This window comes from Palaemon carinicauda, chromosome 39 (assembly GCF_036898095.1).
Source record: "Palaemon carinicauda isolate YSFRI2023 chromosome 39, ASM3689809v2, whole genome shotgun sequence".
Classification (NCBI taxonomy): Eukaryota; Metazoa; Arthropoda; class Malacostraca; order Decapoda; family Palaemonidae; genus Palaemon; species Palaemon carinicauda.
Genome location: NC_090763.1, coordinates 49,374,238 through 49,387,700, shown reverse-complemented (window position 1 = coordinate 49,387,700; position 13,463 = coordinate 49,374,238). Strand labels below are relative to the sequence as shown.

Here is a 13,463-nt window from a genome sequence, read left to right as displayed (position 1 = left end):
ACGTCATTTCCTATCTATATATACATATACATACGTATGTATACATATGTATACGTATGTATACATATGTATACATATGTATACATATACATATATATATACATATACATACATATGTACTGTATACATATACATACATATGTATACATATACATACATATGTTGTCCTGATGGAAGTTCCTTCATAGTAGCTTCCTAGGTTATATTTAACTACAGTGATATATCCCAGAGAATTTTACTTAAGGTATGCAGAAGTCTAACTCCCTGACGCGAATATCCCTGGCTTTCGCCTTTAGGGATACCGCATAATATCAGAGGACGTATTCTTGACATGCCACATAGCTATCTACACTCCTAATAGCGTTTACGCTTCGAGAGGGGAAAGTGGGAAGAATTGTAGGAGAGCCGTTATTAAGGCATCGCTTCTACTCCTACTACTGTTGAGCACCAGTATGACATCAGGTCCGGGCGCCATCTTGTCATTCTTTGTAGCGTTAGCGAGGTGCTACAGATACAATACTTTTGGGAGGGATTCATTCAGCCTTTGTAAAAGGAGGGTGGGTCCATCAGGACGACATGGCTACCTTACCCAAAAATAGATTTTTCACTTCGCTCAAAATCCGTTTTTGGGGCTCAGGCCATGTTGTCCTGATGGAAGTTTACCAGAGCATTAATGTATCTGTGGATTTCCATTAGTGCCAATAACCGCGAGATAAATTTTCCTTGGTCATCTAGACCTAGAGACACATGGTGTTAACGTCATACACAACTTCAACTGATCATGTCAGTGCTTCCTGCCCCCTACAGGGAAGTCATGGTAGACTCTAGGGAAAAAACTTGAGGATTGTAAGTTCATATGAACAATCTACCAAACAAACTGGTATATTGTCTCATCATGTACTTGTAAAACATAGTTTGTATTCTGAAAGGAACAAAGTATGTATTGACTACTGACACCTCCCCGGTCTACTTGGTGTGTTGTAAGCAAGGTAGACAGATTTTCATTTATGTAGGAAAATTGTATAAGTCAGTAATACAATCAGATATATAGAATCAGTCATACCCAGGGACTGATACCTGATACAAAAACACATAATTGTGAGGTTTGTTCGCTCTAGAACAGATATTGTATTTGTTCAGAATATATTTTCAATACAAGAGGATAATGAATTGCTCTGGTACCTTTATTTATTTAGAATTTTCGGGGCGAAAGGAGACGCAAAATTCAGATATGTATTTATTGATAAACAATAGATAACAAGGATAAAGTGCATTTTATAATACAATATAAAATGAAAATTGGAAATAGTGTGGAAAGCATAATTAAAATTGTAATAGAAAAAGGATTTTGACGAAGAAAAAATCTATTTCTGGGGAGATACCTGTGACGCCCGGTGAGAAAAGGGTCCTTCTTTACACTTTTCTGATATAAATACTTCCAAATATACCAGAGAAAGTTAAAAGCATGGAATGCAGAGGTTACTACCCTCGCGCGAGCACCCTGAAGGTGTCGTGTATAAAGAAGGGGCGTGTGAAAACCACTATTCACAGGCTGTCTTCCATTTCGCTAATTCCTTCGTCAAAAGGGATGGGCCGATACAGAGGCACCAGCTACGCTCCCTGAACCACACCACCGACGCCCGACGCGAGCGCCATCTGAACATCATCCTTCATTTGGAACTCATAAGCGTCGTCTCGTTTGTTTTGTGCTCTCACTATCTTTCGTGTTTTGAGGATTTATTCATCATGGCCGATGCTCTCCTTCCTCCTACACCAATGTTAAGTACCATAGATTATGATGACAGTTATCTTAGTACCGGGCTTTGTATCATTTTTTCACTTTTAGTGTTTGTTAGTGCGACCGGCCTTGTGCCTCCCGCGTCGTTCGCGGCCATTGTTATTGTTTACGTCTTACGTTTTCATTTATTGCCTGTTCAGTACTTTGTCATTTAGGTTCTTACCATTATTATTATAGTTTTTAGGTCTTGCGCCTGTTATTTTGAACCTTGTTATATTCTTTGGTACTTATTTACGCTTCGAGTTCATTTCTTAGTAGAACGAAGGATAACGTTTAGGGCTTTATTATAGTTTAGTAACCTACAGGCGTGGTCTTGTTTCCACCATTATTTTCATGTTACGGGTACTATTTTACGTTATTTTATCGTTACATCCTTTTTCGTTATTCTTCGGTCCCTTTTGTTTATTTTTTTCATGTATGTGGCTGTTTGGTTCGTTTTTGTTGTGTTTATAGTAACCACGAGTGAGAGAAGCCGGAGTTCCCGTTTTCTGTTCATGAGATAACGAGTTCTCCCTTTCTCTATCTCCCCGATGGGCATTGTTCCCGAGTGTGAGCGGCTGGAGCTTCCCGTTTTCTGTTCATACAATCACGGGTTCTTACTCTCTCTAACTCAACCTTTTACGATATTATTTATATCATATTATTAGTCCATTTTGTATTTATGGTTACTTTTACATTCTATTTATCATAGGCTAGTGTTTATGTTGGTCCTTTTGTATGAGAGTCTATAGTTGGTTAGTTGGCAATGAGTTTTACCGCTTGAGCCGGGAACACGTTACTTACCTATTCTAATGCGCTCCTCCGGCAGGGTCTCGTCCCCTCAGTGGTTCCCCGCACATAGACTCCGACTACGGCCGTTTAAAATCATCCCCCCATCCATCTCACGCTCCGGGGGTTACTTTACGGATATCTTTTCGAAGATCAGTCACACATTGGATTTTATTTTTATTATCGAGGACCTTACCCAAGATCTACGGCTCGTTCCGGCGCTCTTTCACGCACTAGCCTACATCTTAGCTGTTATTACCCAGAGGCACCGTCCCATATATGCTTTTCGCTCCAGCGCACTACGGAGTAGTTTAAATCTCACCAGTTTAGTAATTACAATGGGGCTCCGGACCCTTTTTTAGTATGAACCTTGCATGCACACCATATTCCTCCCAAACTCTCTATAAATTTCATGTTATTTTAGAGTCTCCGGGAGCGTCTTAATTTATTTAACCTTTTTATTACAGAAAGTCCGTTGTGCCGTCAAGGGTTGCGCCGCCTCCTTTACGGATCCGATAGGCCACGATGTCTGCCGATCCCACGCCCACTGTGCGATCTCCTTCATCCGTGAACCGGGCCAGGCCCCCTACATGGTCTGGTTCCCGGAGGCTTGCACCTTGTGCTACGACCTCTCAACGGTCTTGCTTAATGATGATGTAAGATTTCTCTTTCTACTGTATCTTCTATGATTATAATATTGAATTTCAATTCAGTGTTCTATTATCAATTTTTGAGATGTATCTTACTGTTTTATATTTGGAAATACGTTAACTTTTTCCTTAGTTCTAATGTATTTTACCACTTCCAGGCTGATGAGGATGCTCTCCGGGCCGCCAAATCCAGTCTCCGGCCCTGGGTGTCAGGGTTTGGAAGAAACGCCCCCACCGGCTGCCCTTATCTCCTTGACGGTGACCTGGCCTCCCGTCTTTTTCCAGGCTCCTCCTCAGCGGCGGTACCTTCAGCCCTAGCCGCTCCCATGATTGAAGCTATCTGGGCGTCTATCCCTCTGGAGGAAGATAACCAGCTCTCAGGAGACGTCTCCGCCCTGGATATCAACGTCGAACCAATGGACGAGCAGGTTAGTGGTGTTGAGTTGGCAGATCCCTTTCTCTCACCTACTCCTTCCTCTTCCTCATCTTTCCCCGGCTTTGAGAAGCCTCAGACTTCATCTTGGGATCCCTCTCTATCTGTTTGACCCAAGGTGAAGCCGCTTCGCAAACCCAAAATACTTCATAGCACTTCAGCTTCGCCAATTTCCATATCTCCGGTCCCCGGACTTTCATCGACTCCTGACATCCCTACCAAAACTACTTCGCCTCCCAAAGGACACAAAAGCAAGTCCGCTAAGACCAAGGCTTCAGGTGTGAGTAGTTCTTCGGAGCCTCCGTTAACACTTAGTGCCCTCAAGGATTTCATGCAGTCACAGGTGAAGGTCCTGGTACAATCGCAAATTAAACAGCAAGCGGGTTCTATAACGGAGTTGAGGGATATGGTACCGAGCCTCCTCCGTACTGGGTCTCAGGTACCCCCACCTACAGCCCCAGACACATCTAAGCTACCACCCTTTTATGAAAATAATCCGTGGTGGTTCGCTAGGCATGCTCCGTACCTAGATGGTACCCTGACGCTAGAGGATGATCTGGAGTTTTACCCTCCTGGTCTTCAATTCCCATTTAACGGTTTCGTCTGGCTGAAAGAACACGCTCTTGTTCGGATGGATAAGGTTCCTAAGGAAACCGTGATTTTCCCTAAGGAACAGGCCCAAGCTGTCTGGGCCCGGACTCTCACCGACTGGGGATGTGTTAATTCTAAACTGACCCCTCATAAGGGAGCCTATACCATCTTTACGGCTCCCCCATCCATCGCCTCCCCGCTTGTGGATAAGGTGGCCGAATTGACTATACAATCAGTCAAGGAAAGCTCACCTATGCCTATCTTAAAGGAGACGGATCCCACCTCTATGCTCGTTCCAGCCCCTTCGGGCATCTGGAATGATACATCTGCTACCTTTACGGTGGGGAAGCTAGATCCGGACTGCGCGTCCTTGCTGTTCTCTGAGAGACTGCCCAAGTTGCCGGACCACCTCCTTAAATCGGAGCTTGACGCTAGAAACAGGCTGGCTAGATCTCTCCATTCCATAGTGTCTACGGAGTTGTTGTCTTCCCTGTACAATGATGAGCCCATCTTCCGCGTCTTTGCGAAGAATTTGCTCCAGACGTTTCAAGTGGACCTGCATGATTTCTGGACAGCCCGGAAGAACTGCAGAAAACATGTTCTTTCCGAGGCCTCCATTAGACATGAACCAAATAGGCTCATCGCCTCCTCCTGCTGGGGTAAGACACTCTTCCCCCAAGAAGAAGTCGACAAGGTCCTCCAGGATGCAGCAAGGGCTAATCAGAACCTACAGGTTCGATAGGGCCTTTCGAACAAAAGAAAGTTCGAATACGGGAGACAACCCTTTTCTAAGAAACGACAAAGGCCCTATACTGTACTTCGTTTCAATCTAACCGTGGCCAATTCCATCAACCTCAGGGCCCTCACTCATCGACTCCCTCTACCTCTAAGATGGCTCCTCCACAAGCTCCTCAGCCTCAACAGATTGTTTTCCTAAGCCACTTTAAAGGAAATATTGTGATATTTCATATTTCCTTATTTCTGTCGTTACAGTTTATAAACACTTGCATAGTTATACGCATTGCACATGTGTACTGTAAGTCTATTATGCTTCTTTCACCTTTATGTTTAGAACAGTCCATAGTGTCACTACCGTGATACTTCACTAAACATGTCACTCCATCAGGAGCGATCATGTACACCCTTCACTAAATGTCCCAATTAGTGCACTGTTTTTCGCAGTATTTAAGTGGCAGGTTTTAGTACACTACCTGCTGCCACCACGAAATGCTTAATCTCTTGTACTTGTTTCGCGTAGTGTTTGAAGAAAACCCTGGATGACTTCCATTCCGTATACGAGCGAAGGCTTTCAAAATTCATTTTCTGAAAGAAGTTTAGAGACGAAGCAATTTATGTCGAACCTGAGGTTTCTCCCCTAAAACTCTGTCCTCCCTTAAAGTTTGAAGTTCTACGAAGGTAGACCTTTAGGTATTCTACTGGACATAGAGATGCATATTCCTTCAGAGGGCAGATTCTCCAGGGACCCCACCTTTTGGTGGGCAGCTCATTCTTAGCGAGAAACATTGGGTCAGGAAAGAGATTCAAAAGGACCACTATTTCGCTAACTCTGGCTTCTGAGAGTAGTGCAAATAAGAATATAACTTTTTGGGTCAGATCCTTCAGAGAGCAGTCTTCATTGTTCAGGGTTGAGGCTAAATGAAGAACCTTATCCAAGAACCAAAAAATGGGCCTCGGGGGTGCTGCGGGCCTAAGCCGAGCACAGGCTTTAGGGATCTTATTGAAGATTTCATTAGAGAAGTCCACCTGGAAGGCATATAGCAAGGTTCTAGTCAAGGGAGATTTACACGTAGAGATCGTGTTGGCTGCTAAACCTCGTTCATGGAGATGAATAAAGAACGATAAACAGAAATCTGTCAAGATTTCTTTTGGTTTCTTTGCCTTAACGAAGGCAACCCATTTCTTCCAGGAAGACTCGTACTATCTTCTAGTAGATTTCGACTTATATTTTTCTAAAAAGTTGATACTGTCCTTCGAAATCCCGAACCTTTTCTTGACTGCTAAGAAAATCATGAGATGAAGGTTCCGGGTTTTCTGTGATGAAGTGGAGACAGTCGACTTCTGCACTTGTTGAGTCAGAACTGGATGCGGCAACGGGATCAGCTTCAGTTGTAGTTCCATTATCAGAGGGAACCAGATGCTGTTGGGCCATTTGTGAACCACTATCGCTGCTGTTCCCTGAAAGGATCTCAGTTTGTTGAGGACCTTCAGCAGGAGGTTGGTTGGAGGGAACAGGTATATCCTGGACCATCTGTTCTAATCTAGGGACATCGCGTCTACTGCTTCCGCTAGAGGATCCTCGTACGGGGCTACATACCGGGGTAGCTTCTTTTTGTCGCTCATTGCAAAGAGGTCTATCTGCAGTCCTGGGACTTTACGTAAGATGAAGGAGAATGATCTTGCGTCTAGGGACCATTCTGACACTATTGGGGTGAGCTTGGATAGAGCGTCCGCCGTCACATTGCGGAACCCTTGAAGGTGAGCTGCTGATAAGTGCCATTTCTTCTTTTCTACCAGGCGAAAGATGGCCAACATCACTTGGTTGATTTGGGGCGATCTTGAACCTTGTCGGTCTAGACATATCATTATCACTTCGCTGTCCAGGACCAGTCTGATGTGGATCGAGCAGCGAAGCTTCAGTTTCTTCAGCAATACAAAAACTGTCATGGCTTCCAGAATGTTGATGTGGAAGGTCTTGAAGAGGGAGGACCAGGTTCCTTGGACTTTCCGTTGGTGAGAGTGGCCTCCCCATCCTTCCTTTGAGGCATCCGTGTGAACGGTGACCGAGGGTGGAGGTGGTTGCAAGGGTACCTTCTTCTTTAGGTACTTGGCCTCCGACCATGGCTTGAGAAGTGATCGCAGACGAGTTGGTATCGGTCTTTTTAGATCTCTTCGAGCGTTTGATGCGTATCTTCTCCAGACTCCTGATGCATCCTTTAATTGTGCTCTCAGCACTGGGTCTGTCACTGAGGCAAACTGGAGAGAGCCCAGTACCCTCTCCTGTTGCCTCCTGATATCCTGTCGGATCGTAGAAGTCTCTTGCCAGAGCCCGCTGTCTCTCTCCTCTTCTTTGATGGAAGGGAGAGGTTGTGTGACTGTAAGTTCCAATGAACGCCCAGCCATTGGAACTTTTGAGCTGTAGATAGTCGAGACTTTTCCAAGTTTATCTTGAATCCTAGTTGTTCCGGGAACTGGATCACTTCCTTAGAGGCTTGCGTGCATTCTGCTTCGGATACTGCCCACACCAGCCAGTCGTCCAGGTAGGCAATCACCTGAACTCCCTTTAGGCATAGTTGACGAATGACTGCGTTTGCAAGCTTTGTGAATACCCTTGGGGCTATGTTTAGTCCGAAGGGCATGGCTCTGAAGACGTATTGTCTCTTTTGCAGCTTGAATCCTAGGTAGGAGGAAACTTGTCGATTGATTGGGACGTGCCAATATGTGTCCGCCATGTCTATTGAGACTGTGTATGCCTGCTTTGGCAGTAGGGTCCTTATCTGTTGAAGAGTAAGCATCCTGAACTTGTGGTTCACTATGAACTTGTTGATTGGCGACAAGTCCAGCATGACCCTGAGGTTTTCCGAGTCCTTCTTCGGAACACAAAACAGCCATCTTTGGAACTTGATGGACTTTGCTCTCCTTATGACTCTCTTGTCTAAGAGTTCTTGGACATATTCTTCCAGAAGGGGGGTTGAGCATTGGAAGAATTGAGGGAAAGTTGGTGGAGTTGTGTTCCAGCTCCAACCCAGTCCATTCTTGATCAGGCTGTGGGCCCAGGGATCGAAGGTCCAATGATCCGGGAAAGAGAAAAGTCTCCCTCTTACCGGAAGCATCTCACTTGGAGTGCTGGGTGGAGGACTTGCCTCCTTGGCCACGTCCACCCCTGTTGGCCCTGCCTCTTGAGGGGCATCTACAGGAGCCTCGAAAGGAACCTCGAGACTTCGGCCGAAAGGTCGTGGATTGTCTTTCAAAGCCCGGGGTAAAAACAGGCGACTGTGTCGCTAGTTGCTGGGGTACCAATTGGTACGTAGTAGGTGGTTGTGCCACCGTCTGGGGCACCGTGGCCATGGGAAGTAGTTGTTGTCTAGGTGGGCGAGAGGGCGCTCTTGGCCTCTTAGTCTTCCTTTTGGGTTGGGGACCCTCATCTGGTGAAGACTTTCTTTTTGTTGACAAACCCCACTTTTGGAGAAGATTTCTATTCTCCGTGGCAGCTTTGTCGTCAGCCTCTTTGACCACTTCACTTGGGAAGAGGACTTTTCCCCAGATGTTGGAAGATATCAACTTCCTTGGTTCCTGCCTCACTGAAGCCGAAGCGAACACGAACTCTCTACAAGCCCGTCTGGCTTTGATAAAGTTGTACAGGTCTTTGGTGACTGTTGCCAGGTGAGCCTTGGCAAAGACCATGTACATGTCTGGGGTTGGAGAGACGCTTGCCATCGTCTCCAGTCCAGTCTGAAGAGACATTGAGGCGGCAAGTCTTTCCTTCATTTCCTGCTCCCTTCGCAGGTGGAAGTCTGACAACTTAGGGAGGTCTTCTCCGAACTGACGTCCGGCAATGTCGTCCTCCAACTTCCCGACTGAGAAGGTACTAAACACGTCCTTCCAGTCAGCATCATTTGATGGTAGGGCAAGGGAGAACGGCCTACACTCTACGAGTGTGGGGCAAGGTTTCCCCGCCTCGACTGCTTTTAAGGCTGCCTTAAACCCTTTTTCCATAACGGGGAAGGCACGGTTAGAAGCAACAAAGGATGGGTGCTTCTTACTCAGAGCCGGCACTTTGGAACTAGTAAAGGCCCTCTCCTTCAGCTTGCTTGTAAACAAGGCCTGAACTTTGGGGAGGTCAAGGATTATGACCTCTTTCGGCTCTGTCTCCTCTTTCGAAGGAGGCTCCTTCCTCAGACAAACGTAGCAGTCTGGGTAGGCCCCTTTGCTGGGCCAGAATTCCACATCTTCCACTGTCAGAGAGGAAGATCTTGCTTCCTGACATGGGCATGTGCTCAGCATGCCTCCATGGGTTGACGTCCGAGAAAGCAGGAAGGTCCTTCACGTTTAGCTTCTTCGGAGCTATACGAGAAGCTACGAGTTGGTGCATCTCTGACCTAAGCGCAGCTTCTTTCTCAGTAGACTCTTTCTTCATATCCTGAAACATACACAGGATAGAGGTTAAGGTTTGGCTTATGTCAGCCAGGTGAGGGGCAGAGGAGGTTGAGGGGACGGGCTCTGCCACCGGAGCTGATGAAACCGAAACTATATCGGTTCCTTCGTCGTCGGACGCAGGAAGCAACACAGACTCTTGCTCCTGGTCTACGGCTAGAAGACTACGTTCAGTGTCTTCCGAAACAACTGACATGTTGTCTTCTAGCTGGATGTCCTTCATGGCATGCGATACGTCAGATTCTACCGGAATCTGGATGAGGGGGATCTCTGCGTGAGATTGCGGGATGACTGCATCTGAAGATGCCCTAGGGAAAAAACAGGCCCTCATCTTTTCGTTAGGAAGGTATGGCCCGATAGTGTTCTTCTGAAAACCCCTGACCCACTTACGCAGCTTCTCTCTTGCTGCATCCCTTGACTCAGTCGACTTTTGATCATCAAAAGCCTCAGTGACCAGATTGGAACAAACGTCACATATCTGGGGGTCCCAATACTTCAGAGAACCTGATGTCACTGCGCAGCGCGCGTGCATCCTGCATAGTCCATGGACGCAGAAGTTTTTACTGCGAACATTACAGAAATGGTTCCCACACTTGGGATGGTCCTCCTGTAAAGAAAGGAAATCAGATAAATATTCGGTGAATTATCTCACAGTATTTCTTATACAATGTTATGTATATATATTTAGCTTAGGATAGGTAATCTAGAAAAGAAGGAAAGACACCTACATGTGTTTCCTGTTTAGCCAATTGCTATGACCTCCCTCAAAATTGAATTTCCGGGTATTTCTAAGGATAGAAATATTATTAGAAGACCTTTATCCTTCAGGATATATAGAGGTGTAACTAAACACCGTTTTCTGGAATTCAATATCGTGGATTGAGTATAGTGATCACTGTAAATTAATAAAAAAAGAACTCACTTTCTTTATGTTTAGTGGCCTCACAATAGGCTGCCCATGAAACACAGTGAAGGTTAGAAATGTATGGGCTACTGTACAAACTATACAGTGGTTTTCTTATTGCAGTATGATCTATATCGCAATTATACTGGCCACTGCAGAGTCATATACTGTAGAACCTGCCGGCATATGCCGGCATGTTCCTGGGTTCAAGTTAGAAGGTGTACTGCCTTCTAGTGATATTGGGCGGCAAACCGCCGGCTATTGTAGGTCGCCGGCTGCCAGGAGGCCGCCGACATCCGGCGGTCACCGTAAGCCGGCGGCGGGAGATATGTCGTCAGACAATCGTTCGACCGGCTGCCGGCAGGCGGCCGACGGGTCACCGGCTGCCAGTGGGTCGCCGACCCATACCAGCCGGCGACAGTACAAACCGTCAGCGGTCTGCAGTCCAGCCGGCTGCCGGTGGCCTCATTGCTACCAGCAGTTGGGACCCAGGATACTGGTGGAAAGAGAGAGAGAAAGCATGGATGAGGGGGCGTGTAAAGGCTCAGCCTTACTGCCCTCCATCCGGAATGAGGGTTCATATGGAAGGAGGGAAAATTTACATTCAGGCTTCCATCCAACCACAACCCTACCGATCTCTGCTGGCAGGATTATGGAAGGCAGACCAAGAGAGGACTGAAGAACACACGATAGGGGTGGGGAATCTCCGCCGGCAGCCGGCACAGCCGAGCAGCCGGCAGAGAACCCAAGCCAGTCCCACAACCTACCGACACTAGGGTCGATTGTAGGACGATGGCCAAAGGTATGTGAAGGCTAGGCCATCACTAAAGGACAGAGAGGGGAGGGGTGAGGGTACTGTAGGGTGAGGGAGGAGCCGGCAGGTACTACCTCACCTAACAAGACTCCGTTACAGTATCAGAGCTATCCCAAGGGGCCAGGGAATTTGATTCCTTAGCCTAGGGCTAGCCCAATACAGAATGAGATTGGCAGCACCCTCGCTGCTGTCTCAGACAGGAGGAACGGAGTCTAGTGTCCGAGTCCCCCAAGCAATAGAAGAATTCAATTCTTCAGCTTAGGTTCTGCCGATACAGGACTATCTGCTAGGCCACATGGATGAGGCATCATATCATATAATGCCTTTAGGTGAGGCCTAGGGAGGTCTAGCCTCCTGTGTCGGTAGCCTAACCTGACCTGGGAATTCAATTCACCTAGCCAGTTGGCAACCGACCACAGATGGACTACTCTGATGTTCTGACACCAATATCAGGATCAGTGGTTAAGGGAGGGGGGCAGAAACACCCTAGCCTAGATTTACCCGAATGAAATTCAAGGCAAAGCTGACTAGGGTTTAGCCTAGGCTGACTAGGATTTAGCCTAGGCTAACTCAGAGGGAAAAGAGATGCACTTAAATCTCCCAGGGAGATTAGTATCACTTATAAAAGATTAGGAGGTATCAGTCTCCACTTAAATAAGGCGATACAAGAGGAATCTGGGACATGTATGAAAGTATACTAAAGCCCCTAGGCTAGTAGCCTAGGAGCTATGAGAATCGATTACCTAAATCACCGAAACTCTCTCATATACTATCTTTGGAAGAGGAAAATTTATGGAGTAATATCTTATATGTATAAAATATTCCCTAAAGCTTCAATAGATTATTACACTTGGAAAGCTATATCATGCATGAAAGTAAAGGCTATACGCCTAGGCTAGGAAGCCTAGCACAAGTGAGGATCGGTTACCTAAATTGCCGAAACCACGATACTATCAGCATAATATAAAATTTCCTAGCTAAAAAGGCTAAAGAGCTAAATTTATTAAAGCGAAGTATACCGGGAAGGTCGTTCTGGCTACCTAACTGACACATGCATAGTGAACGCCAGCGTCCATGACGCCTCTGGTAGGCAACAGCTCTTGTTACGTTAATTAAACCTTGAATCGAGGAAAAAACTGGCAAGAGCTTACATTTATACAAATTAAAGATAATACTCAACTTTCCAGAGGCAAAGGAGGCTGGAGAAAGAATCATAGCAGTAAAGTAATCCAAAAATAGCGAGAAAGCACTGGGAAACACCGAGTTAGTATCGCGACGAGAGAAAGAATGATAAAATGGCGCCTGGACGTGACGTCATACTGGTGCTCAACAGTAGTAGGAGTAGAAGCGATGCCTTAATAACGACTCTCCTACAATTCTTGCTACTTTCCCCTCACGAAGTGTAAACACTATTAGGGGTGTAGATAGCTATGTGGCGTGTCAAGAATAGGTCTTCTGATATTATGCGATATCCGTAAAGCGAAAGCCAGGGATATTCGCGCCAGGAGTTAGAATACTGGATACCTTAAGTAAAATTCTCGGGAATATATCACTGTAGTTAAATATAACCTAGGAAGCTACTATGAAGGAACTTCCATCAGGACGACATGGCGTGAGCCGAAAAATACATACATATATATTTTTGGGCTCAGGCCATGTCGTCCTGATGGAAGTTCTTTCATAGTAGCTTCCTAGGTTATATTTAACTACAGTATAGTGATATATCCCAGAGAATTTTACTCAAGGTATCCAAAATTCTAACTCCTGGCACGAATATCCCTGGCTTTCGCCTTTAGGGATATCGCATAATATCAGAGGATGTATTCTTGACACGCCACATAGCTATCTACAACCCTAATAGTGTTTACGCTTCAAGAGGGGAAAGTGGCAAGAATTGTAGGAGAGCCGTTATTAAGGCATCGCTTCTACTCCTACTACTGTTGAGCACCAGTATGACGTCACGTCCGGCCGCCATCTTGTCATTATTTCTCTCGTAGCAATACTAACTCGGTGTTTCCCAGTGCTTTCTCGCTATTTTTGGGTTACTTTACTGCTATGATGCTTTCTCCAGCCTCATCTGCCTCTGGAAAGTTGAGTATTATCTTTAATTTGTATAAATGTAAGCTCTTGCCAGTTTTTTCCTCGATTCAAGGTTTAATTAACGTAACAAGAGCTGTTGCCTACCGGAGGCGTCATGGACGCTGGCATTCGCTATGCATGTGTCATTTAGTTAGCCAGAACGACCTTCCCGGTATATTTCTCTTTAATAAATTTAGCTATTTAGCCTTTTTAGCTAGGAAATTTTATATTATGCCGATAGTATCGTGGTTTCG

The 13,463-nt window shown here is 45.8% G+C and overlaps 3 protein-coding genes across 10 annotated transcripts in view; 2 read left to right on the top strand and 1 right to left on the bottom strand.

Moving 5' to 3' along the window:
• Positions 1–13,463, bottom strand: part of LOC137631177 (chloride channel protein 2-like) — a 390,893-nt gene that overhangs the window by 22,001 nt on the left and 355,429 nt on the right. The window lies entirely within an intron of this gene.
• The window catches only part of LOC137631179 (required for meiotic nuclear division protein 1 homolog), a 136,178-nt gene that overhangs the window by 103,825 nt on the left and 18,890 nt on the right, over positions 1–13,463 (top strand). The gene's annotated exons all lie outside the window — the stretch shown is intronic.
• Positions 2,996–4,108, top strand: LOC137630861 (uncharacterized). The gene is made up of 2 exons (XM_068362405.1): positions 2,996–3,222; positions 3,375–4,108. Exons 1-2 carry the CDS (start codon positions 3,157–3,159, stop codon positions 3,759–3,761), a joined length of 453 nt encoding a protein of 150 aa, XP_068218506.1. The 5' UTR covers positions 2,996–3,156; the 3' UTR covers positions 3,762–4,108.